The sequence below is a fragment of the Acanthochromis polyacanthus genome, chromosome 17 (genome assembly GCF_021347895.1).
Source record: "Acanthochromis polyacanthus isolate Apoly-LR-REF ecotype Palm Island chromosome 17, KAUST_Apoly_ChrSc, whole genome shotgun sequence".
Taxonomy (NCBI): Eukaryota; Metazoa; Chordata; class Actinopteri; family Pomacentridae; genus Acanthochromis; species Acanthochromis polyacanthus.
This window is the reverse complement of record NC_067129.1, coordinates 16,593,231-16,620,734: the sequence shown is the minus strand read 5'-3', so window position 1 is coordinate 16,620,734 and position 27,504 is coordinate 16,593,231. Positions and strand designations below refer to the sequence as shown.

Genomic DNA, 27,504 nt, shown 5'->3' with positions numbered 1-27,504 from the left:
TAGTTTCATTTACCAAAACAGTATCAGTAGGAATGTAGAATTTTTGGAGAATAGTTTTCATGGTCATTAGCTGCTGTTAAATCTCATCCTAGGAGGCTTAAGAAATGCATGATCCTCAAACCCTACAGGTATAATTATCCATTTGGAGTGGACTTCTTCCCAGATTGAATTCCTCTAAAGGCAAATTACGGCCTCATTGCGCCATCTTGTGTTACCTTACAGACATGACATCAGATTTAGCGACACTCAAAAGTTCGCTGCCATATTAGAGAAACTCAACAGTCCAAAAGCCAAAATATCTTTTTGGAGCATTTTATTACTTTTTTGACAAATATATATGAAGGTTTTCCTATTAAGGAAACATTCTTTCAAAGATACGTTTACAGCAAATTCATTCCTGCAAAGAGACAGGAAACATGGGAAATCATCAGGAGACATGATGGAACTAACCGTTTCTATTTGTGCCCAGGAAAGGTAAGGGTGCAGTTTAATAATTAGAAACAACTGATGACAGTGATACAGAAGTCAGTCTAGTCATTTCTGGTAATGACAAAAATAGAGTTGTTTCAAACGCCAATGGGACATTTTCAAACATCTGTAATTTCATGATACATGGGGTGAATTATTAGTTTTGCATCAAGGCACACAAGCATTGATAACCGTCAGTGGAGCATTGCCATTGTTTTTGCCAAAATATTGGTCCCATTGGGCAGTACAACTGTACAAACTACAGAATAAAAAAACAAAACAAAGCATAAGATAGGGCTTTGCAGAATAACAACCAAAGGAAATCTCAAAGTATTTAGATCAATAATGTACAGAGAAATCTTAAGTTCATAACTGGGGACCTCAGTAAGGTTTGAACACATTAGTTGCTCAGTATAGTGGTGGTGACATCACACTGACTCGCAAACGCATTGCTCAGATCTGCTAGTAGTGACGGAAGACCTGCAACTCTCACAGAGGATGGAGTTCAGTGAGGGATCTCTTCTCCTGCTGAACAAACTCCTGTAAGCTTCTTTTTCCCTGCCTGAAGTTGCTCTCCCTTCTTGAAAACGGCAAGATGACCTGAAGTCTGAGAAGAGTCTCAATGTTACTAAAACTTCTTATCTGTGATGTCTTGAGCGTATCGAGCACAGTAGTTGGGAGATATCCCGCCAGAGGATCCAACCATTTCTCCTTCCATGACTTCATCTCAGAGTGAAGGGAGCCCTGATCTGGCAAGTCCTCCTTGTACAGGCGGTACACAAGACCACTAAGAATGCTGGTTTCTACTTTGGACATTGCGTAAGGCACAATCTCCAGGCACCTCAAGGTATCCAACACCTTCTCTGTGAAGAGATCGTCAATTTCTGCTATTGAGTGCTCTACTACCTTCATGCTCACTGATTCTTTGTAAAACACACTCAACGGCTCTAAGAGCACTGAATGCAACATTGTGACATGGAGTTTAGAAGCCAGGGAGACGGCTTCCTCAAACCATTCCTTGTGATGGGTGTCAATGTCGCTCTTCAGTGTACTGAGGGATGCTTTCAGATCAGACAACTTATTCACAGCAAGCAACATATCTAAGGGTTTGCCCTGGAGAGACTGACTTAGCTTTTTAGTTACCCTCAAAACGTTCTTCTGCACCACTGTTGATAGGATGAACTCAAAGTTTCTGATGGCATCAAAGAAGTGTGATGCTTGCTGCTGGTGTGAAGTACTTCCCTCCCCTTTCAGCTCATTCAAGCAGAGCATAACTGCTTCTAAAATCTCTACCATCACCTCGTGCATGTCATGACTCTTCTCCCAGTTCTTCATCAGTTTGTCCCTCAACTCGTTGCCCTTTCCTTCATCGTGCTGGAACACATGAATAATCATGTCTTCCAATTTGTTCTGACGTTCTGCATCCTCTGTGAGCCAATGTAACAGTTTGCCTATGAGGGCTGCTCCATCAGCTGCTTCTTCAACATGAGAAGACTTAGCCAGCCAAACATTAAGAGACAAAGCAGAGGTGACGGTTCTAACAGCTTGTGGATATTTGTTAGCTATAGATAAACTCACAGCCCTCATCTGAGCTCCTACTTCCCCAACACTCAGCAAGGCCTGACCTCTACAGTACTCCATGTTGAGGCCCCACTTCTCAGACAGGGCAGTTTCAATAGCATCTGCAAGGACAGCTGGGTTTTCAATGAAAGGGATGAAAGCCAGCGTTTCCTCAGACTGGATGTCCTCTTTGTTTAAGTACCTGATGCACAGTGGGACATAGAGCACATCGTCAATTTCAACCGTTTGCTCAGTTATAACTGTGAAGAACTGAGAGTCCCAGAGTTCCTTGAGGATTTGTTCACGCAGTTGTGGCTCATAGAAAGAAACTGCTGTTCTTGGTCCTTGACTGACCTCCAGTATCACTTCAGTGTCTGCTGATTTCACCTCTCCATCAGTGGGGAGGTGTGACTCTGTCACATCAATTCCTGCTGATAATAGATAGAGATAAATATATTACCTTTGATAATTACTTTCTTGTCTTCTCATAACCAGAACTATAGACAGTTATGTTTTTTATCAAGCTGCCATGAATGGACTTACCTCTGTCCAACTTAAGTCTTTGCAGAGTTCCCATCACCTGAAACACATGGACAACAACTTAAATTATACAGTACTGATTCCAACGTAATACGATACAATTTTGGTTTCCTATACAGCATCATGGCTAAAGATAGCATGAACTACACATTAAACTACTCATTAATTTCCCTTTAAAGTCTTTAGTTGTTTGGGCTGTCTGCAAATTGTAAATAATTCCTATTTTTTTAAGAGTCCAAAATGATGTGTTCTTGTCTGGTCAACAGCGTGATGCCCAAACTACTCATTTCACAGTCAAAAATATTGACATTTGGGAAACTGGAACCACACACATTATATTTTAAATGAAGATGACCAATTGTTGTGGATCTAGTGTGATCCAAAGGACGTTGCATTGAATTTACCTGAGACAGACATGGACTGCTCTCCGGATCAACCTCCATACATTTCTCAATAGCCTCTGGCAGCCTCTGTAGCGTTGTGCAGTGAGAGAGGAGCATCACATGATCCATTCGGCTGCCTTTGCATACAGTGTTCTTAAACAGATCCCTCATTGAGTTCAGAGTGGTCTTCATCAGGTCACACTCCATACTGACACTAGGCAGGACAGCTACTAGCCTAAGGAGCAGCGTAACAGTTGGGTGGCTTTTGGACTCAGGATGGACTAGTGTTTCAGCAATAGAGGTTGGAGGAGTGACATCCGGGTATTTCTCTCTCCAGACAGAAGCCCAGGTGTTGATTTCCTGCTCGGCTGCCTCAGGCTCAGGAAGATCCGTAAGGTAGAGACTGAAAGGCTTGTCTGTGGACTCGGACAGTATCGGTTGTGGATTGCATGAAGGAAGCAGCGACAGGACTGACAGAGCCTTTAAGTGGCTGTCTGAGAAGCTGTACTTCATTTCATCAACAAGACTCTGGAGGAGAGGAACACTGAGATTTTCTCTGTAATATATCTCAGGAGATTCATAGCTGTTGGCTTCCTCTGAGAAGCATACTTGTTCAGGCGCAACCTTTGTTGCTAGCTGGAATGCCTGCTCAAACCAAGTGGTGTGCACAGTGCTCACATTTTCTAACATTTTGTTAAGTGTCTCTATGATCGAGGGGATTTTTTCCACTTCACAGAGAATATCAGCAGGGTTTCCACAGCGGAAGACAGTGCTACAGTTACGAAGAGGAGCACAAGCATTCTTCAAAATCACAAGGGTGACAATGAAATCCATATTTCTCAGAGCTGCAGAGAGAACTTGAGCATGCATCGACTTGGCACCTGTGGCACTGGAGCTTACAGCATCGAGGCAGCTAAGAATGCCCTCTAATGTGTCAGCAAGTATGTCAAAGAAGTCCTCTCTCTTTTTCCACCTCGAGCAACATGTTTCTGGAATTTCCTCCAGGGCTTCTCTTGGCATATTCAAAAGCCCATCAACAGCCTGTGCCAACTGTCCCTCCAGACAAGGAGACTCATCAAAGAACAGCAGCAGGTCTTCTGTAATATCCAGCATTTTCGCTACTGAAGGGCAAGGCACACTTCCTGCTAGCCAATGGGCAAGGCCGCAAGACTCACTGGGTGTTACAATGCAGAGTGGATAACTCTTAAGGAAATCCAAAGACATTTTCTTCAGACTTTGATAACCCGAGCCCAAGTGCATGAATGCCTGTCCTCGGCACTGCGACATCGGTAAGCCCCAGTCCTCAGTGAGAATCTTTGCAAGGTTGTTCGCTTGTCTATCAACGTGACAACTTTCATCAAATGGTAAGAAACCCATGAGCTCTACTTTTGGAGCAGATTCTCCGACATACCTGACAAAAACTGGTATATGGGTCTTGTCGGCAATTTTAACAGGTTTGTCTGTGATAAGTGAGAAGAACGGAGATTCCTGTATTTCTTTCAGGATCACATCTCTGATTCCATTTATGAGGAGGTTCACCATTTCCTCATCACCTATAGAAGGTGCGCTTTTGCTCACACTTCCAAACCAGTGGCACATCCTGAGCTCCTGAACAAAAAGCTCTTTCTCTTCATCTGAGAGGTCACAGAGACTGCTGTTCTTTTTCCCCAGTACTGCAGCCAGTCTGAAAACTGTAGCCAGACTTTGACGATTATCCCCCGAGTGCCCATTCTCATCGGCAGGTTTCATCTCTTGGTCCTCCATCTTGTCAGGAGACTGATGTACTTTGGGTTCCTTGGCTTCCTCGTTAATACAATCAACTAAATACATCAAGGGATAAAACAGGGAACACCAAAGTGGTTATGACAAACATAAAAACCATGAACAAACAGAGCATGATTAAAAAAAACTACGTCAAAGATCATACCTTCCATATTATTTTCTGAGTTCTTGTTCAAACTCTTGGATTCCTTGTCCTGCAAAAACACGACGGTATACAAAATTACTCTGACGTTTATGTGATTAATAGAATATAGCAAGAGAAGTAACAGAACATAAATGCAACACACTGTTATTTCTATTTAGAAAAATACAAGCACTTACCAGACAGATGCCCTCCAAAGCTTGTGGCGTAACCTTCAAACACTGGGACACCATGCGGTCCAGGTCTCTGCTGAAGTCTGTGCCCACCTGCAGCATAGCTAAGCACGGTGACCTGTCTTTGGGATTTGTGCTTCTCAGGTAGTCTTGGAATTTCTTGTGGCGCATTACAACACCACAGTCCTCTAGTTCTGTGCTGGGTAGTACAGACATAATCCTCAGCAGTGTATTGATGTTCCCAAAGTACTGCATGAGTGGCAGACGCAATGTGTGAAATATTGAACTTGGGATTGTAACGGATGCCACTTTGGTCTTCCACGTTACTCTCCAACAGCACAGCTCTGTGAAGAAGTTGTCAGCATCAGGGAGATCACTGCTATAGAGTGGAGGCTTTGACTTCAAGCTCTCAAACATGTAACTGACTGTGACTGAGCATGGGACCAGAGAGAGGAAATTCAGAGCTTCTTTGTGGTCTTCTGAAAAATGATCCTTCACAGCATTTATAAGGTTGTCAACTAGAGGCACACTTAAGCCATCTTTGTAAAAACCGACTGGTTTTATCATGCCATCCCTTGGCAAAGAGTTTTCAGGCACTTCAATCTGTACTCGTAGACTCTGAGCCATCGCACAGGCCTCATCAAACCAGTTCTGGTGAAACACCTTCATATTTGTTTTCACTCTGTTCAGAGTGGCCACGATACCACTGATTTGGCATAGCTGGGATGCAGCACTGAACTGGTCCTTCTGAATACCAGCACTCAGCTCTCTGGTAAAAGAGGATGCATTTTTCAAGACCACCATAGCAATGATGAAATCAAATTCCATCACCTTGCGGAGCAGAGCTCCCGCTTGTTCAGACACAACAGCTTTCCATCTTTGCGGGTTGTTTTTGACTTTCTCCAGACATTCAACCAGAGGCTCCAACATCTGCACAAACACCTCATAAGAATCATGCTTTTCTTGCCAAAGTGTACAGAACTTTCCTTGCAACTCTTGGACCTTTTCATAGCTTTCTCTCAGACCAAAGTCTATCACATGGTCAAGCTGTTTTTCAAGAGCAGCACTGCTGCCAAAAAACATCAACACCTCCTCAAATGTATCCAGGGCTCTTTTAACAGCAGGCACTGGGATGGATTTTGACCACCATGTGTTAAAAGAGTAGGAAGAACAGTGTGTGCTTATGGCAAGAGGATGCTTCTCCTGGACTTTGCAGGCAAAGGCTTTCAGCTTGTAGGAAACGTCACCAGAGCCTAGGTATGCCTGACCTCTGCAGTTATTCAAATCCAGATGCCACTCCACTGTTACTATTTCCATGAGACATTGTATCATGACATCACAATCAAGATCTGCCTCAAGAAACCCCATCAACTCCAGTCGCATGACATCAAAACTGTCCACAAATCTAAGGAAGAGTGGAAGATAGTCTTTCTCCCCAAGTTTCACAACACGGTCAATAAACAAGGAGAAGAATGAACTTCCCACTTCCGTGAGGATTCCCTCCCTGACAGCACTCTCACACACAGTGAGAACTTCTTTCATTTCAGACTTGGTCACATACTCGACCTCTCCATCTTGAGAAGGACAAGCATCACTGTGAAGCCTGCTTTGACTGCTGTATGCAGCTGTCACTGCAGCCTGTAAAGCAGATTTAAGAGCTTCTCTATCAGTCTCTGCACACTTCATCTCTACAAGCCTCTCAGCATCCATCTCTAGGTTTATGAATTGTAATTCTTCTTCAGTGTCCTTTTCAGCATGGTTTCCATGGGCTACCACTGAAATGAAAGATGGGAATGGTTGTTGATGAGATTACAGTTAAACAAAGTGGTAAATAACCAAGACGGCACACGCAGTCGAACAAAAATATCATTAAACGTTATCTGACATTCAAGAGTTATTCAGTTCCAAAACATATTTGTAATGTCGCCATGATCTGGTATGATGCCGATCTTTGTGTATACAGCTGTATTTTCTTTCATATTACATTTAATTTGACTGTATATTTTTGTTTCAATAGAGGTATGATTAACCACAACCACAGCATGTTAGAATGAAAAATAAATAACGTCTAAATCCTCTCACCTTGTGAGGGCTTTTCCTTGGCGTCATCATCCTGTAACATACACAAACAACCACACAATCCAATGTCATTTTAGGAAAAAACGGTAGGTTATGAAATTTCTCTGATATTGGGTTTATGAAAGTCTACTCACCATTTGCAGCAACTGCAGGATGTCTGGATGCTTCTGGACATAGGACTCCACCATTTGTTCAACACTGAAGTGCACATCCTGGTTCACATAGACATATGCCATGCTGCACTGTCTTTGGTCCTCTGGTGTGGCTCTCAGGTAGGAGTGGCACCGCTCCAGTACCATGTGGTATTGGCCATACACATCTGCCTCTGCATTTACACACGGAACAGTTCCTAACACCCTCAACAAGCTCTGCACATTTGGGTAAAACCCAATATCTGGAATCTTGAGTGTTGCAAACACTGTGGTTGGTAGGATTCTGCGTTTGCTTGCATGCCTCCACTTCACTTCCCAACAACCAAGCTCCTCGTAGAACGTGTCCGGCCGAGCAAGGTTGTTCAAGTTGGCATCTGCTACTTTATCTCTGCGGATGCTGAAATTGTGGTCAGCCATGTAAGATGGCACTAACGAGAGCCATCGGAGAATCCTCACCATCTCTGTGCTGAACACTCTCTTCACCTCTGCAACAAGATACTGCAAGATAGGCCGGCTCAGAGTTTCTCTGTAGAAGTCCTCCAGTGGTGTCTCAGTTGTGTTTCCTGGATCCGTTTCCGGTTTAGCAACCTCCACTCCAAGCTTCTTTGCTCGGCCAACTGCATCTGAAAACCATTTCCTGTGGAATATTGCGAGCTCCTGTTGGTATTTGCTTACCAGTTTTAAGGCATTGGAAATTGTGTACTGCAAGGTACTGCTGATGCTAATGATTCCCCTGAGACTTGAGTTTAGTATGCTCACACAACACAAGGTGTTCTTCAGAACAACGAGCGTGATGATGAAGTTGAAATTCTTCAAAATTGGCTTGAGCTTGGCCATCTGTTCAGCAGTATCTTCATCTACCTTTGAAATTATCTCATTGATGCAGTTCAGGAATGGCTCCAAAATATCTAACATGGTCTGAAAGGCGTCCGTGCCATACTCCCAATTCCCACTGATAGCTGCCTTGATCCTGTCCACTTCCCCTTTTATATGTCCATATGTCATCTGGATCTTTCCTTCCAATCGGTTGCACAGCTCTGGGGTTCTCCTGAGTAATGAGGCCACCTCCTCCACAGTGTCTGCAACCTTTTGGATTGAGGGCACAGGCATGCAGCGAATGATCCATATGTTGAAGGCATATGGGTCACTTGGCGACAGAACGATTTGTGGAAACTCTTGCAGAATCCTGCAGGTAACATCTCGCATTTTCTGACACATACTTCCACTCACCAGATAAGTGAGTCCTCTGCAATGCTCCATCCTCAGTCCCCACTTATTTCGCAGCTCAGAGAAAAGCATGCAGAACAGATTCTCTGCATCCATGTCGCACGGTAAGAACCCAACCAGGTGCTTTTGTGGAAACCCAGCTACTGTGACAGACCGGATGAACACTGGGATCTGCTCCTTTCCCTCTATGCTGGTCACATCCTGAAGCAAAATGGAAAAGAACCGTGCTTGCCTGAGGCTGTTTTGGATCTCCTCCCGCATGAGGTCTTCACTAAACTGCAGGATTTCTTTCTTGTCAATTTTCTCCACACAGATACGATTGAGAGTCTGCTGACCCCTCGCACCTCCAATCGGCTCATCAGTGTTGATGTTTGCGCCATTGATGCTGAATCCAGTCAGTGCCAGAATTTCCTTAAAATAGACTTTTAGAGTCTCTTTTGCTTTGGAGCTGGCTACATCCTCTTGGGTTTGGTTGTCTTTTTGCTGTTCAGTCGTTGCACTGTTCTCTCCAGATGCTTCTTTTGTCCCCTCTGGTACTTCAGCTGCTGCATTTTCTGAGATGAAAGAATATGGACTGATTGAAAGTTTGAGATGATTTAAAAAACTGCTAACTCAGTCAGTTATTCAACATTTACAACACATTTTAACATACACCAAACCAATGAGAAAAAAATCCAGAATTTTTTAAAAGAAATAAAACCATTTACTTTACCTTTTGTTTTCTTCACAGCAGTAGCTTCTTCTCCTGACTAGGTAGAGTGAAAACGTAATTACAGGTTTGCATTTCTAGAGTTTTTAAAGTTTGATATAAGAAATAACAAGTGTAGCATCAAGCACTGAATAAACACTTACTGGGTCTCTAGCTCTTTTCCTGTTGCAGCTTGACTGATTATTCACAGGCGTCAAGTCAAATATTGTTGGAACAGCATCTTCCTTTAAGACACAACCGGAGGCGCTCTGAAAATTAAAAGCAGATCACACTTTTACTTTCCTCTCTATACATACATGTCACACAAGGATTTAGAAATATATTTTATTACTCCGCCAGGGAGTAATGTGACGATCAGCATTGGTTTGTCTGTCTCTCTGTTAACCCTTTAAGCTTCAGTCAATTCCAGCCATTTTCAGTACAAAAAAATCGCTAATATTCTATTTTTAAATAAAAAAAATTACGAAAAATACGGGGAATATTGGACGCGCATCGGGAGGTGCATTTCCTTGAAAACGACCGATTCGGGGATTTTATACCGACTTCAGGACATGTTTTGGACAAAATAGTTTACTGGCTTGTGTCATCTGATGTAAAAGGTTGGATTATGGCCGTTTTTTGTGGAATCTTTTTTTTTGTGTGTAATAATAAACCCGGAAATGTGAGTCGCGCTGTGTGCTTTGAAGCCGTGTATAGAGAACGGATGGATGAATATTTGTTTTTGTCGGACAAATGTGTTTTTCTCACCCGCTGTGGCAATCGCATCTGAAAGTGGTTTATACCGGCGGATTCATGAGAATCTAAGCTTTCCATCGGTGTATAGTGTTTGTATAAGCGCGTTTGCGGCCGTCGGACATTCTTGAAATTCCTATGCAAATTAGTAGGTGTACCGCCGGCGGTACACTGAAGCTTAAAGGGTTAACATTACTCAAAAATGGACAAACGGATTTGAATGAAATTTTCAGGGAAGGTCAGAAACACCACAAGGACCAAGTGAATAGATTTCAGCAGTGATGTGGCTTACGGTGTGGATCCACAGATTTGTTTAAGTTTTCTGTATTGTTGCGAGATACCGGCACAGCGCCACTGTAACTATGACAACAAGTGAACACTCCATCAGCTGCCTGCTCACATGACTGCGATCCTACTACAAATGGACCGCTGTGGACCTATCAGGACTCATCTGTTCAAAATGATACAAGGAACAGTTGATTAAATTGTGGGGGTGTTTCTGAGTCCCATCATTTCCCGCTACATATTTAGGTCACACGATTCGGTATCCGTACACATGCATAGCACACACATGTGCTCAGCGCAAGGTGATTTTGTTTGTGGGTACATCTATATTAAATAGTGTATATTCTATAGTGCCGTGATTTCTACCACAACTTTTGTCAAGATTTCAGCCATCGGAAATGACACAGCGACTGAGCAGCCTCAGCGGAGTACTGTGCTCTCGGAGTGCTTTTCTCCTTTAAACGTTTGTAATATAAAAACCAATAGAAACCTACTACCCAGCATAGGTCTTCTGAGCAGCGCTGAAAAAACTGCTGGCGGGATTTGGGACTTGATTGGCTAAACTTAAATGTAAAACAAGCCCCATTCTGTTTGCCCCTTCAATGTCTTCATCAAGAAGTAGTCCAGTTCTAACAGCGCCATCAACGTCTAATTCGCTGCACAGGCTAACATAATGAACCCTGTGTTGTTCTATAGAACTGGAGTTACTCCCAGTAACTGCTATTTGTCGTTGTTTTGGTGCATTCTGCATTAAAGTTACAGCCACTACTTTTGGTTCCTACTACTGGAATGGAAACAAAAAGACTGAAAGGGCCGACAGTGGGGTCATTCCTGTAAACGTTACAATCACCTCAAATCTGCCACAAGTTTCTGCAGTGGAAAGCTAATGTGATTACTGCAGAGGTTTTGTTGTGTACACACGCCAGTTTTTGTTTACCTCTAGCTTAGACACATTCAGTTGTTGTTGATGGTGTCAAAGTGTTGTTGATACAGCTCTGTAGGATGTTTTTTGTAGTTTTAGTTGACTGCACTATGGTGATTGCTCGGAAGCTTCTCCCCTGTGTGTACGTTTCATAAGATAGTTCAGGTGCACCAAATAAACTGGGAATTTAATACATCATTGTAGATGTGAAAACAGCAAAAGAAATAGTCTGTAGTACTGCCCAATGCTACAATAATAACAATCAAAAGAAAGGAAAACAATTTCTATTAATAGGTTAACAAACAGAAAAGGTAATGAGCAACAGATTTGTTTCTTACCTGGTGGGAGATCATTGAGGGCTCAAAGTGCTTTGCACAAAGTCTGTACAGCTTATGCAACTGCTCAGGAGGTTCCGATGCCAAATCTTGACGATGACAGTTGCTCAACCATTGTTGGCAGCTACAAAACACAGGAGGAAAAGGCATCAGTTTTTTGGGGCTACATCCAAAGACTTCAGGACTAATATGAACAATTGCAAAAATGATAAATAATGGCACAGACAGAAATTGGAGCTCTCAAGGCATCGAGAACTACTTATTTTTGAGTGTAAAACAGTTGACTGAAATTTTAACCTTGTTCAATGTGATGTACCAGCCACCTATAGGCTCTGCATAAGGATGGCTAAAATCTTGTGGAAATGAGCGCTGATGGCATAATTTGTAATTATGTGCAGCAGTGACTGGGGGTGGAGACGTGGCATTGGTATCCTGTGCGACCCTAGATGCTAAACTAAAAGCACAACCAACACAACCGTACTTTCCGGACTATAAGCTGCTACTTTTTTCTCACGCTTTGAACCCTGCGCCTTATACAACGATGCGGCTAATTTATAGATTTTTACGGGCAAGCCTTATGCCGTCAATACGTTTGGCCTCGTCACATCAGAATAAAATTACCGAACAGGTCACAGTAGACCAATGAAACTGTTCCAATTAAATCAAGCGCGCTCACACTAAATTCTTCAAATCAGTCATTTGGCGCTTCATGCACACACCCTCACCATGGAAAACACACAAAGAAATGCATATTATGCAGCTTTAAAGTTGAAGGCAATCGACCTGCCTGTTGAAGAAGGAAATAGAGCTGCTGCACGTTAGCTCAGCATCAATGAATCCACGGCGAGACGTTGGAATCGTCAGCGTGAACTGATTCAATGTGTTTTACTGCTGTGTTACTTTCGTGTTATAGGCACTGTTTGGGGAAAAAAAGCATTCATTTAATTAAAAGCTTTAAAAAAATCTTTCTGTGGAAATAGCTCAAGTTACAGCGCGGACACCTGCGGCTTATAGTCAGGAGCGGCTCATATATGTACAAAACTTTTTTTCCTTTTTAAATTTAGGTGCGCTAAACAATCTGGAAATTACGTTAGCTTTGATGTGTTGCAAGGTGATCACACAGCTAGCAGTTACGAATCATCGTTGTCTAGAAAACGACAGTCAAGACTGTCTGGGGTGCATGAAATTCAAGCGTTTTGTGTGCTTATATCTGTGTTGGACAGGAGGTGAGATCACCAAACTCTGCTCACTACTGCTAGAGGTTTACCAATGTGCTCTTTTCAGGGTGATAGAAGGAGAACAATAACCTCTATATGGATGAGACACACAGTTACAGTTGATATGAAGATCCTGGAAGCAAAAATTTTGAATAACACAAATTCCAACACAAAACTGATTTTCAGTGCCTTAGGTAGTTTTCTTGAGCACATGGGAGCAATAACAGATACTCAGTAACATATTCAGGAATATATTTATTATTTTAGCAGAAACTGGAAATGGCAATACAAATGATCGGAAAAATGCTTAATATCGGATCCAATAATCGGTCAGCGAACCCCTTCTACACAGACTCAAATGTGATGACAGCTCCCATTTCTATCATATCTTGGAGGTGAAGCGCTGTCCATAAACACCATATTTTCATTGCCTATTTGAAAGAGGGATCCCCCCCCCCCCCCCCCCCCACACACACACACACACACAGTTCAATTTTCTTACTTTGCGAAAATCAAATGCAAGTAAATGTTGATTCAAGTGATCAAAAAATACACGCAAAATCATGTGTGTTTTAGACAAATAGAAGATGCCTTGCTTTGGCTCAAATCACATTAACGGTACTGATATTGAAAAAGGTCTCATCTGCAGCAATTACATCAATTTAACACAGCCAATGATATAATTTTCCACACAACTGAGGGTCACCCAATAATTGGTTTGGCCAATTATCGGATCCAATAGTCAGCATTTTTCTGATGTCTGGTTTCATTATCTGAAAAGGTTCATTTATACTGTGATACTCGGCTCTAATGCAGTCAGTCTCAAGCAATGTCTCACCGACACAGCATTATGTGTGGTTACACCTCAGAAGTAACAGTCTTTCAACAATAAATGATAAAAGTTTAAAATCTCTGTTTTAGTCAAATGTATACTACTGTTTACAAATTTGGGATGACCCAGACAACTTCATGTTTTCCATGAAAACTCACACTTTTATCCATGTGCTAACATAACTGCACAAGGGTTTCCTAATCATCAATTAGCCTTTCAACACCATTAGCTAACACAATGTCGCATTAGAACACAAGAGTGATGGAAATTAATCAGAAATACAGTCTAGACATTGTTAATATGGTAAATTCTAGCTGGAAATGACTAATTTTTAATGGTATGTCTACACAGGGGGACAGAGGCGAATTTAATGTTATCTTCATAGAAAGAAAACGCTTTTCTTTCAATAATAAGGGCATTTCTAAGTGACCCCAAACTTTTTAAAGCTAGTGCATGTAAAACATAAATAAACCAAGACTTCAAATTTCAACAAACTCTTCTGTTGAAGTTTAATTCTAAATTGTGACACCAAGATTTCCAATTTTACTGCAAATATACATCAATTGCAAATTTCAGTATATCAGTCTCTTTGATTACCAATAGTCCAAATCAATATCAGTCCTAAAAACAAACATATCAGTCATCCCCTGAACAGAGGTGGCAATGATTAAAACCAGAATGAACAGAGCTGCAGCTGATTGCTGACTAAAGCATACAAGCACACATGCACTCTTTGCTTCCATCCTATCTTCCTTTACACTTCCCCTTTTCTCTCAAATGATTTTACTGGTGCAGACACAGAACTGACTTGCCCACTCGTTTACTTCCTAAATTTAACCTAGTGTTAGATGGGTGTCAGTTCAGAACAGGCACAGAGAAGGAAAGGGTTGGGGGCAAACTTAGCACTGGGCTCTACATGAAATATTCAGCGACTACCTAGATCTGTTAGGAGGCAGTCTTTCCTTTGGCTTGGAGGATTTCCTGTACTGATTCTTCAGATTCAGTCTCCTGAGTCAGCCAGATGAAATGTGGCTGTCATTCACTTACTGAACTGAAATTAACTCTGCTGAATGTGTTTTCAAGTAAGACGCCATTGAGATCATTGCACACTACCACCCAGTGCTGTGCCAAAATGTAATCATCTGCCAAAAACCGATGGCGCACTCCTCGTTAAAGCTGTATCACCCAGTTGACATGCATCTACAACTGTTTTTGTCTCGATCAAACAGTCATAATGTGCACACACACAGAGCATCATGTCCTTGATAATAGCAAAACTGTGTTTCTTGTAACTGCTTAACTGTGACAAAACGTTTTGACAGTAATTAACATGATTTACAGATATTTATGTAAAATAAAGACATTATCTTTTCTCTTTCAATTATCCTGATGACCTACAATCTTTAAAATTCGCCCTCTTAAGTGAAATCATTTACATGCATTAATAATATTTTAGCCCCAATGCAAGGGTTACAGTCTATTTTGGCAAGCGAAAAACTGCATTTTGTGAGTCGAACTGTTCCTTTAAAGCCGTTTCAATCAGTAAAAACAGCTGGACTGGTTCTAATGTAGGGCGCAGAACAGGTTAAATAATTGCTCCCACTGACGGCATTAGGTTTTTGGCAGACAATCACTTGCTGGCACAACACCGGGATGTCAACGTGAAAACACAGAGCTGGTTATGAGTCAGGATCACAGCGGGACAAAAGGAGCTGCCATTTATACACGGTGTCATCACCTGTTAAAACGCCAGAGCTCAGATATGGAAATAAAGTTCATATTTATACAATACACAATGAGCTGCAGTTCTGAATTTCAGTGTAAGCTGCGTAGTTGAATAAACAACAACACAAAACAGCTCTTTGACTGAGGGCTGCTGTAATTCTGCTAAGCTAACGTCAGTCCCTCTAACGTTACCACACTTCTGGGACGGTAGGTGTCGTGTACCGATGGCGATTTTTATTACACCACAAAAAAGTTTTTAACTATTGTTTCTCTTCGTGTGTGAAATGGCTGAACACAAAGGTAAGCTGGTAGAGCCAATAACACACGTCGGTGTCGGTTTCCGAGGCTGAATGAGTGAATAGAGTGCATTTCACACGGAGTTTTCTTTCAAGAGTAACGTAAGTCTGCGCCATTTTCCACAGAGTTGTGTCACTATTAGCCAACATGATGTTAAGCTAACGCCATTGCTAACAGCTAACACATTCATTTTGCATGCTCCGAGGCTCATTTCTAAACCCCATCTCAATGAAATAAGCGCAGGTCTTACCGCTCCGGATCCAAAGGAAAGTTGAAGAGTGGAGTGATGCTTTCGGATTCCCGCTGCTGGTAATCACAGTTGGCTGCGGCGCAGCAGTCAGTCATTTTGGACTGCAATGTAGCTAGCAAGCAAGTTAGCTAGCTTAGCTGGCGGTTGCAAGCTGGCAAGGCTACTGTGAGCAAACCTGCAGGAGAGTCTACAGAGTCATGCCTGAGACCAAACCTGCAACCCACACAACTGACTTCCAAAGGTACTTTCGCTTAATGTCTCTTTGGCAAACTAAGAACCTACTAATTCCATGCTTTCAAAAGTTGATGTTCCGTGCCGAGCTAAGAGTCGCCGAAAGCGTGTTATCCCATCAACCAGGAACTAGTCGGTGCAACTCACAGTGTTGACCAGCAGAGGGCAGAGCGGCACCAGCGGGACTGGACAAAGAACTTCTATGTCAAGATAATACACACCCCGCTGTGGTGTCATACAGTCTATGGGTGTCACCGGGTACAGCAAGAGAGAATTAACAAAAGGCTATTTGCTTTTGTCAAGCCAGGAAAGCAACCTTTGCTGATATTTTTATGCTACATCATGGCAAATCAATATTATTTAAATAAAAGTCCTTTTTTTAAAATTAAATAATGTAATAATAGACTACAGCCATGCTAATGAAGAAACACTGTAACTTTTATTTCCACGCCAGTAATACTATGTATGACAACTCTGGCTTAATTAACTGTCTCGATTCACCAAGTCATATCTAACATCACATACAGTATTGGATTACACAGTAATATACAATACAGCCTATGAAGCACACAGAAGTGCAGGTATTCTCTTGCTGTGACTGGATACTCTTTGATGTAGACTTGCAGCTACCTTATGTTCACACATTTGTTAAGGCAGATTTAGTTAATTTGAGTGTTTTATTGTTGTCTACCACAAATCCAGGATACACTATTTAAAGCTGTCTGATCCTATATGCTCAGTCCTGTCTGTGCGTTCAGTTCATTTATCAGCTCACATCCTGTGTCATTCATTAAATTATACATGCTACCATATGTTTTAGCAGAAAACAATCCCAAGACCAAGTGGAACCCAAAACTTGATTAGTCTAATTCAGTATGACTTGTCTTTTAAATTAAATTTTCTCAGTAACACACTCATTGATTTGTTTGTGTTCATTTACGCGGATGGAATGCCTTATATTTATGTGCTGTGTAAATAAGTTTGACTACTGAAAAACATGTAGAACCACGCCTACAGCAGATACACAACAACTATCTTTGTTTCTAATCACAGTGGTGCTTTTCTTTCTTTTTGCTGTGGTGATTTAAAATATTACAGTGGCACAACTTTAATTCACACAACAACAAAAATAATTCTGCTGGATCATGTCATGGTTTTACTGTCCTAAAGAAGCCTAATGCATTACAATCACAAAAATGTGTTTTAAAACCTCAGTAGTAAGCACATACTCTGTAGCTCTGGAGGCAAAACAACAGATGATAACAGCTCCCTAATACACAGGAGTGAAAGGGTCAGCACTCTACAGGCCCTCCTCTTAAACATAGGCAACAGCAACAAAGACACACTTCAAGAACTCACAAATTTGCAGCCAAATTTGATATATATATAGTGGAGGAGACATGCCAATCGCATCTAATACTGTAGGTAGGGGAGTTGGTCCTCAATCATATCAGATTTCATTAACACCAAACACTATAGTGGAAATTTGAGCCTTAGGACAGACAGTGACTCAGCTCTTTGGTCACAAGTATAGACTGTTCATAGAGGATGTGCGAGTGGAGCTACTATGCCTGGGCCTCAAATTACTTTCTCCTGATCTCCACTTATAAAAGCCACATTTTATTCCTACTTATATAAAAAAAATACCAACACTTCTGGATGACCATTTGGAGTTGTGTTGTAAAAGCTTAAAAAATATCCATTAAACTACAGAATAAGGACCACAAAATGTAACAATTCAAAGATTCTCTTTATTTACACATTCAGACTGGGATTTATAGCTGGCCCTCCGAACTTTCTTGTTAAAAGTCAGCAGATTTATGGGTGACAGTAAAAAAAAACAGTTTCAGGAGCTCACATTTTACCACAACACCAAGGTGGAACAGAACAAGGTCGCAAGACTTCTGGGATCTCCAGTAAGGAGTTCATTCATTCATGTCACATATTTTGAACACCATAAACATCATGAGAAGTGACTACTGGAGTGAGTGGAGGGGTAACGAACAGTTCAGACATGTCTGTAATAACAGCATTTCTACATTTTAACACCAAAAACAAAACAGCCTACAAAAGATTCTACTTTACATTGAGGGCTAGAAACTAAGAAACACCTCATCAGTGCAGAGGCCCAAACAGCAAGTAACAACTAAGACTCCTCCTCTCTGTCAGGGTATGTCTTCATGTAGAGCTCAACCAGTGAATCCAGCTCAAACCCAACATCATAGTTCATGTTCAGAACAGCGAGGCTTTTTGATTTAAATACATCAGGCGTGTTCTCTATGTACATCCTGAAGCGTCTGTATGCCGCGTCACAGCTGTCCTGCAGAGCCAAGGTAGGCAAGACGCCGATCAGTCTCAGCACGGCCAGCATGTTGGGGAAGAACTTCACGTCAGCCAGCTGCAGTGTTTCATGGAGGCTGGATGGAAATGTCTCGCCTTTCCCCTTTTTGCTCCATTTAACCCACCAACAGTGCAGCTCGGCAGAGAGGGTGCCTGCATTTGGGATGTCATTGTTAAACATCTGCACGCTTTCCTCTTCAGGTTCTGTGGATTTGTGCTGCTCTATGACAGCAGGGACCAGAGACAGACATCTCAGAGTCTTCAGGTGATCCTCACTGAAGACCTCATTCATTTCTCTGAAGATGTGGTTCACTACAGGAACAGACAGGTGATCCTTGTAGTAGTTCTCCAGCCGAACGACTCCAGATTCTGCCTGATGCTTCCTCAAGAACGACCGAGGAACCTTAACTGGGACCTCCATGGCGGTGGCGAGATTTACAGCCTCATCGCTCCAGAACTCGTGATACACGTCGATGTTGTCAGACACTTCCTTCAGGGAGTGCAATACAGATTTCAAACTTGCTGCAGCAAAATGAGCATCTGTTGCGTTCCCTTGTACATTCTTCCCAAAGGCCCGGGTAAGCGTCATAACATTCTTGAGCACAATCAACGCCATGATGAACTCAAAATCTGCCAGAGCTTTTGAAATTTCTAAGGCATCGTGTGTGACTTGATCGTTCCACCTCATGTCCTCGTTGTCATGCACGCTGTCCACACAGAGCAGCAGTGCCTCTAAGATGTCCACTGCCAAGTCAAATGCATCGTCTCTCTTGGTCCAGCCGGTCCTACAGACCTCCGTCAGTTCATTGGCTTTCTCTTGTTTGTCCGGGTAGAAAATCGAAATGGCATGCTCAAGCTCCTGCTGCAGCAAAGAGGACTGACTGAAGAAAGACTCGATCTTCTTAAGGGTGGACATGACAAGCTGAACTCCTGACAAAGACATACTGTTGGCCAAAGACACGTTCAAGGTTTGAGTAGCTCTCAGTGTAAGCACTGCCCTCGGATACTTCTCTATCAGTTTGTAAGCAAATGCTTTAATTTGACTAAAATGTGTTGCAGAGCAGGAGTGGGCTTGACCTCTACACTGTTCCATATCTAAACCCCATCTGTCAGTCATTTCAGACAGCAGCCTCTCTGCCAGGGCGTCTCCATGTCCTTCAAAGCTCAAGAACCCGATAAACCTCTCCTGCTGGCAGTTAGACTGGTCCACGTACCGGAGAAAGACAGGGAGGAACCATCCTCCAGAGATCTTCACCAGATCCTCAGTAAGTAATGAGAAGAAGCTGTTTTGTTTAACTTCCTCCACCAGTTTACTGCGGATGTATTTTTCACATACCTCAATCAGCTGATTGAGCTGCTCAGAGGAGCAGCACTCCTTATTCACATCGTACCTCTTCTTCAGGACTTCATCTCCACAGTTCATGCGATATTCTAGCAATGCCTGAAAGTTGCTTGACCCGAGACCTTCTTCTTTATTATGAGCAGGCCCTGGAGGAGGAATGCTTTGTTCTCCCAACAGCAGAAGAACTTCAAATAATGAATTGAGATACTCTTTGTATTCTTCCTGCTCTGACACTGTCTGGACATCTTCTTTAGCTGTCTCTGCTTGAGACTTTTTGACTTCTGAAAAAGAAACACTTGTAAGACAGACCCTCAATAAATGATTCATCTTGTGATAAATGTGGCTGTGGGATTCTTTTTACACTGCCAAGTACCGTAATAGATATGTGTGTGTTTCTACTTACTTTTCCTCCCTTTACTCTCCACTTCACTTTCTTTGATCTACAAAAATGAGGAAGTAAATTTAATGTGATTACACAAAAATGATACGCGTTATTTACTACCATTTCAAATTAGGTCACATTAACCATTTTAATACATACCGCATGCATATGTGGTTAACAGGATACATTCTGTTTTTTTTCTGAGTTTGGGTAGGGAACTTTCTTGCAATCTGATTTTGTACAGAAGAACATTTCATTCTAAAAAAAAAAGACTTCTATCACAAAATTATGACTTTCACCCTCATAATTAAGAGGAAATATCTTTTTATTTCAAATTTAGGGTACACTATTTATCCTTTGGAAATTTAAGTATGCCAAGCTACCAAATGTACCAGATGTACAAACAACTATTACCAAATTTTTTAAAGAAACAGTATGCATAAATACTGTTACACTGTGGACTGAAACTAGAACCTCATTTTTTAGTGTCGGACAGATAAGTCCCGATAAGTCCACAACAGTTGATTTGTAGTAGGATTGCAGTCATGTGATCGTCAGCAGGTGTTCACTTCTTGTCTTAGTTCCAGTGACGGCATGTTGCTATCTCCCAATGATACAGAAATCTTATCAAATCTGTGGATTCAGACTATAAGCTGCATCACTGCCTGAATCTAATCTGTTGGTCCTTGTATCACTTTCCTGAAAATTTCATCCAAATCCGTTATTCCACTTTTGACTAATGTTGCGCACAGACGTAATAACAGATGGACAGACAAACGTACGCCGATCGTCACATAACTCTGCCGCGTTCCTTGGCGGAGTAAAAGTGAAATACATTGAATCTGTGATTAATACTTAATTTTTACTGTATATGAGGTAAAGCCTTCAATTTATCATTTTTTCTTTATAACAACACATTGGATTTATTACTCTTCTCCATTTTGTTTCTCACTGACACATACACACTTTAACTGTAAGCCACTGCAGTAACTTTCATGCATTTGTTTCAGTCTGCTTTTCAATGGTCCATAGCAGCACCCACTCTGTAAGCCACAGAACAGATTAGACAGTTTTACACTTTCTGTGTTGGCAATATATCTAATATGTTTTTAATCCCCCCCCCACACACTTTTTTCTCATTTGTTTTTAGCAGCTTGTCACATCAAGTTTATGGCAATGCCATACAGCAAAAACAAGCACCAACAGTAAAATCTAAGCGTACTCGTTTATGAAAATTTGCGAACGTTGCCACCCCTGATTTAAAAGAGTCTTGATTTGCTTCACCCACCGGCTCTTTACCGCGCTTCATCTGTCCACTTTGAGGTTTGTTTGGCACATCAAAAATGGTTGGTATGGCATCATCCTTCAACACGGTACTCTGACATTCCTGTAACCAAACAGATGACCCAATAGAAACATGACCAATGTGTAATTTGATTAAAGCCTACATAACATACATGTATTAACTAGGCCCTACACAATGTGCTATACAATAGTTGGGGAAATAACAAGCAGGACTGAATTAAGTCCTTATTCATTTTACATAAAGCTTAGTCTGGGCTCACATCATCCTCTTCAAATTGGTCCTAAATGGTACAAACTAAAAATCTGAACATTACTTACAGCATCAATCAATGATGTTTCAAAATGTTTTCCACAAAGTCTGTAGTATCTGTACAGCTGCTCTGTTGGTTTGTCTATGAGCTCTTGTCTTTGGCATTTTTCAACCCACTTCTTGGACCTGAAAGGAAAACAACTTTTAGTTTTTGGCTTTGAGATTCAGCTGTTGTTCACTGTTTATCACTTCAACAAAGTAGTGTACATTTGCTGATATTGAAATGCCTGTAACACTGAAAGTGCAGTGTGGTGACAAAAACACTGAAAAACTATTAAAAGTGTGAAATGTGTAAAATAATCCTGTACAGCAGCGGGGTCAAACTCATTTCAGTTCAGGGCCCACATTCAGCCCAATTTCATATTAAGTGTTCCAGACCAGTAAAATCAGAGCATGATAACTTATAAATTTCCACAACTCCATTTTTTTCCTTTGTTGTAGTGCAACAAAAAAAACATTCTGAAAATGTGCACATTTAAGGAATTACCTTTTTTTTAAACAAAACATCATGAACCTGAAATTTTTTTAAGAAAAATAAGTTCAATTTAAAAAACATTATGCCTCAGTGCATCATTTGTGTATTACAACTTCCAGATTATAGTTTATCTATAAAGGAACAAAGCATGTAGTCACAGGTATCTGGAATTGAATGATTTACTGTTTTACTTTATGATTAAAAGTCAGACAAAAAATTACAGAAAACAACAAAAACAAGAGAAAAATATTACAAAAATGAAACACAAAGCAACAAAAAAATGGACAAACGGGACAAGCAAGACAAAAACAGAAAACGACAAAAACGAAACATAAAACAACAAATAAAGTGAAACACAAAATTACAAAAATAAGACAAAAGCACAAGCGAGACAAAAAGGAAACACAAAACGACAAAAACGAGAAACAAAACAATAAAAGTCACACAAAAAACAAGACAAAAAACAGGACAAAATATTACAAAAACGAGGTGCAAAACAACAAAAGAACAATGACAAATCTAGTATTTTACTTTATGATCAAAACAATTTATCATGGTCTAAGAATTATTTTAAATTTACAGTTGAACAAATTTACAATTTGCAGTCAATATCTTCTCTGTAATTTTTACTCTTTACAAAGTCATCCCACGGGCCAGATTGGACCATCTAGCGCAGGGTTCCCTACCACCGGTCCGTGGATCATTTTGTACTGGGCCGCAAAGGATGAATAATCGTGATTATTATATATAAAAATATGTTTTTGCTTCCGGGTGTCATATTTTGAAAGATAACCACTTCCGCCCTCGCCTAACTTCCGCGCTTGACTCTTTGGCGCATATTTATCCTGCATCAGCAATGCAAGCTAGCCCTCGCAAAATGAGCCAGAAACAGGGTTCACTGGAGAGTTTCTTTGGAAAGGGTAAACGAGACAACGATGCGACAGCAGAAGGGTCACAGATCGCCTTCAAAAAGAAAGCTGCATTTAAAAGAAAATACAAAGATTCCTACCCGAGTTACGGGTTCATTGCAACAGGTGATTCACAAGCCCCACACCCACTCTGTGTAATATGCGGTGACAGACTTGCTAATGAAGCCATAAAACCATCAAAACTGTGCCGCCACATGGAGACAAAACACCCAGCATTGAAAGAAAAGCCCTTATATTATTTTGAAAGAAAAAAAACGGGAATAAGAAGGACAGAAACAACTAGAAAAGCACTCAAGAGAGTGCAGACCTCCGCCAAGGATAGAGAGGAAAACAGGAAACCCATGCAGTAAAGGATCATGAGTTGGAATCGAACCTGCGTCTCTGACAGTTCTGTTTACGAATCACCTTCTTAACCAGTTGAGCTATCTGGACACCTTGCTCCAATTTGTAGGACGACATACTAACCTATGATGTTTTTTTGTCATATTTTGAACCACATACTAAAACATACTAAAAATTCAAAGTGATCCAGAATCCAGGATCCTTTCCGGATTGCCACCAAAATTAAATCAGCTCTTCCTCTTACCATGGTCTACATCCCCTCAAAATTTCATGTGAATCTGCCCAGGCGTTTTTGAGTTATCTTGCTAACAGACAGACAGACAGACAGACAGACACACAAACGCCGGGTGTCACATAACCTCCTTGGCGGAGGTAATTACTGAAGGCCACTACTTCAACAAATGTGTCGGCGCTATAAGCATCATTCCTAGTCGCGGACCGCATTGCTAAAGCTAAGAAGCCCTTTACTATTGGGAAAGAATTGATTTTGCCTGCTACAAAGGACATTTGCAGCGAACTTTTCAGAGAGGCTGCAGTAAAAAAGGTCGAAAACATCCCCCTTTCGGCGAGCACCATAACAAGAAGAATTAATGAAATAGCACGGCTGTTTCAAAGTGAGGACCGGCCAAAATGTCCTCACTTTGTAAAAATGTCCTCACTTTGATAGTTAAATGCAGAAAATGGTACTCACAATGTAGCAAGTACAAGAACACACACACACACACACACACAATCTGACCACAGCAGTTCTAATGGATTAGTAGTGAAAAGAGTCTGACTCACAAACAGAAGCTTTTAACACAAATTGCAAATGATCAATAAATACAGGAGCTTTTAACAGAAGTCACCCAAGCAGCCAAGTGTCCACAGACAGTGACGCACTCTGGTTTCCAGAACTGGCATTTACAAACGAATGGTTATGGACCTGTCTTTTTAAAGAACAATGTAGAAGATTCTTGTCTGATGAACATGTTGGAGCTCGTCCTTCATTATACCTATCTACTATAAGTTAGATACCATAAAGTCATTACTAACATTCAGTCTACGAGTAACAGTGATGTTCTGCCAAAAAGTCGCACACTGTTTAAGTACCTCTAGAGCTGTTTCTATCTGGAGCAAACAGTCAGAACATGCAAATACATAGAGCAGGGGTGTCAAACGTTCGGCCAGCGGGCCAAAACCGGCTCACCAGAGGGTCCAATCCGGCCCGTGGGATGACTTTGCAAAGTGTAAAAATTACAGAGGTGAAAATGACTGCTTGTGAAACTATGTAAAGACACTGAACACTGTGTAATGTAATGTCAGTCAGCAGCATCAGTATGACTGAGTTTGGTTTAGTTTAGTTGAACCCTGTTGTTGATGCACTGCTACAACTTTAATGCATTTTTTATGTATAAATGTTTTACATTTACAAGATTAGGGGACAATTTAATTTTCCTCTTTAACAGTTCCCACTTTAGTTTGTGTGGTGTGGAGTGTCAGGATTACTACCACTGCTAAAATAATTTCTAGATCTTGACAAGTTGTAAAATACTATATTGTTCAGTTCCAGATACCTGCCACTAAATGTTTTGTGGCTTTGTAGATACTCTGTGATCTGTAAGTTGTGATACACAAATGATAAGCTGAGGCTTAATATTGTTGAAATTTCAAGTATTTTTCTTAAGAAATTTCAGGCTGTTCATAATGTTCTGTAAAAAGATCGTTTATTTAATGTGAGCATTTTCAGAACATACTTTGTTTGGACTAAAACAAAAGGAAAAAGTTGGATTTGTGGTTATTTATAGGTTATGTTATGATATTACTGGGTCCACTGGAAATCAGATTGGGCTCCCGAGCTAAAATGAGTTTGCCACCCTTGTAAAACTGCATTTTATGAGTCGAACTGGTTCTTTAAAGCTATTTTTTAAATTGCTATAAACAACTGGATTGGTTGTAGCTTAGCGCACAGAGCAGATCAAATAAAGCAGAGACATAAGTGTGCTCGCAAAAGACAGGATTTTTTCATGACGGTTAGACTTGTATAAAGCCCAGCTGTACAAGTAGACAGGGAAGACAGGTTTTGGCAGACGTTTTGCAAAACACTAGGACACGCGATCCTGTCAAAGTTTTGAATGAAGGTAAATAGCAACCTTCTTTTCAAAAAAGGGCGGAGCACAGTTTAAGTATTACATATTGCACTGAACGTTCAGTCATAATTAGCTGTAAAACATGCAGTCTTGTTGCATTTTCATCTGCAAACTGTAGTCTCTTACTAGCTACTGTTTGTCTTAGCTTTAGCATTGCTGCTAGCATCAGTTACCTTTCGGGATCACGTGGAAACCGGAAAAGCGGCTGAACCTCAGATTTTCCGCTGGGACAGTTTGGCGCAGCGCACTGACTCTGCATTTTAAGTTTTTATCATAAACTCGGTGTTTTACCGTCAGCTTGTTATGCGGAGAGCAAAGACAACCGCTAACGCCAGCTGCCAAGCTAATGACAACGACACAACGCCCGAGGTTTCCTTTCAAAATAAAATGAATCGTCTTTGTTCATTTTTTTAAAAATCTATGCCTCCACTTCATACGCTAACGACAAATAGACTATGTTAGGCTATAGTCTTGTATCTACCCCATTGCCATATTGCACCTACTTTTTCATTCATATTTGCACTAGCATGTTATTAATTTGTGTTTTTTGTCTTTTCTTTTCTTTCTTTTCCCTTTTATTTTTTAATCACTTGCTCTAGATTTGTATATATATTTATCTCTATTTCTTTATTATATCATTGTTGCACTACATGTTCTACGTGCCTTTTAATTGCTCCCTGGGGGACAAATAAAGTTTTCTGAATCTGATTCTAAAGTCAGAAACATTAACATGAAATGTTGTCAGACAGCACAAGAAGATCAACGGTAGCGTGGCATCACAAAGTTACATTCACTACTAGTTATTAGCAACTAGTTATTCTCATTATTAGTTAATATCCCAGTCATTTTCTTAATGGGATATTATTAAGAAAATGATATTGATGTTGGGATATCGATGAGTTGTTTGGTTATTAAAATCATTGACTCTCAAAGCACAAGATACTGTCCTCAAATGTCTTACGTTGTCCACGACCCAAATATATTCAACTTACCGCCAAAATTAAGATGCTGGAATCAGAAAATTGTGACATTTTTTTCTTCAAAATTTACTCAAACTGAAGAGAAGTGCATTAAGACGACATAAGCTGTGAATTAGTGCGATATAAATAAAGTGGAATGGAGCTGAATTGAATCAAGCGATCATTACAATTGCTGATTAATGTAACAGTGAACTAATAGCTCAACTGTTGACCTTTAAAGTACATTTTTTGAGTTTGTGCTTGATTACAATTTGAGGGATTTGTACTATTTTAAAACCAACTTTAACTTCAATCTGGCAACATTTTGGAGATAAATATTGTTGTTTGTACCTCACATGTATTTGACATTTATTTGACACTTTCAGCTACTAGTTCAATTTCAACTTAAGACTTTATACATTTTATAATAGAAAACATGTAGTAAGTCTGGTAAGGAGGACTTGATTTGTGTTTTCTAAACATTTTTACATGTAGAAAGTTACAACAAAACTGTGAGACCTGTTGTCGCAAACAACTATGAGTAGTTTGAAAATGCTTTCAAAATGTTTCAGACTTATGTTGTTTTGGAAGGGCCTGCATCTGTGTAACCTGGAAACTATTTAACCTATCTAACTTTAAATACATTAATAAATAATAATAACAATAATTAAAACTAGCTCCTCAAACAGCTGCAACTCTACAGTGTGCTTCTAGTATGTTGCTTTATCAGTAAATAGAAAAGCACTCAGAGAGCGTAGAGTAATAACAGTGCGTTTATTTTGATACTTTGAATGCATTTTGTCCTTCCACGTAAGTTGAATTATAAATGCAGGATTTTATTTGTAATTATACTTACTACACTTGTTCTTTAAGGCCACAGACAAACAATCTTGTGCGTGGCTTTTGTTTATGATTGGGATTTTATTTTGAAGAACCTCGCTCCCTAATTT

General features: G+C 40.7%; 2 protein-coding genes across 3 annotated transcripts; both read right to left on the bottom strand.

Moving 5' to 3' along the window:
* Nucleotides 1–298: 298 nt before the first annotated feature.
* On the bottom strand, nt 299–16,208 carry si:dkey-250d21.1 (uncharacterized). Of its 2 annotated transcripts, none has more exons than XM_022194940.2 (11): nt 15,811–16,208; nt 11,493–11,613; nt 9,359–9,463; nt 9,219–9,255; nt 7,262–9,060; nt 7,131–7,161; nt 5,055–6,823; nt 4,879–4,927; nt 2,973–4,771; nt 2,572–2,608; nt 299–2,456 (listed from the first exon to the last, which is right to left on the bottom strand). In XM_022194940.2, exons 1-11 carry the CDS (start codon nt 15,903–15,905, stop codon nt 958–960), a joined length of 7,341 nt encoding a protein of 2,446 aa, XP_022050632.2. In that variant the 5' UTR covers nt 15,906–16,208; the 3' UTR covers nt 299–957. The 2 variants fall into 2 exon arrangements, with proteins under 2 accessions (XP_022050632.2, XP_022050631.2); XM_022194939.2 differs by having other exon boundaries at nt 299–2,459; nt 15,811–16,207.
* Nucleotides 16,209–17,772: 1,564 nt separating this feature from the next.
* thap12a (THAP domain containing 12a) lies at nt 17,773–25,970 on the bottom strand. Its single transcript, XM_022194941.2, has 5 exons — nt 25,769–25,970; nt 21,729–21,846; nt 21,394–21,492; nt 20,127–20,163; nt 17,773–20,004 (listed from the first exon to the last, which is right to left on the bottom strand). The coding sequence occupies exons 1-5, from the start codon at nt 25,852–25,854 to the stop codon at nt 18,188–18,190; spliced, it is 2,157 nt and encodes a 718-aa protein (XP_022050633.2). The 5' UTR covers nt 25,855–25,970; the 3' UTR covers nt 17,773–18,187.
* Between the last annotated feature and the right edge of the window lie 1,534 nt (nt 25,971–27,504).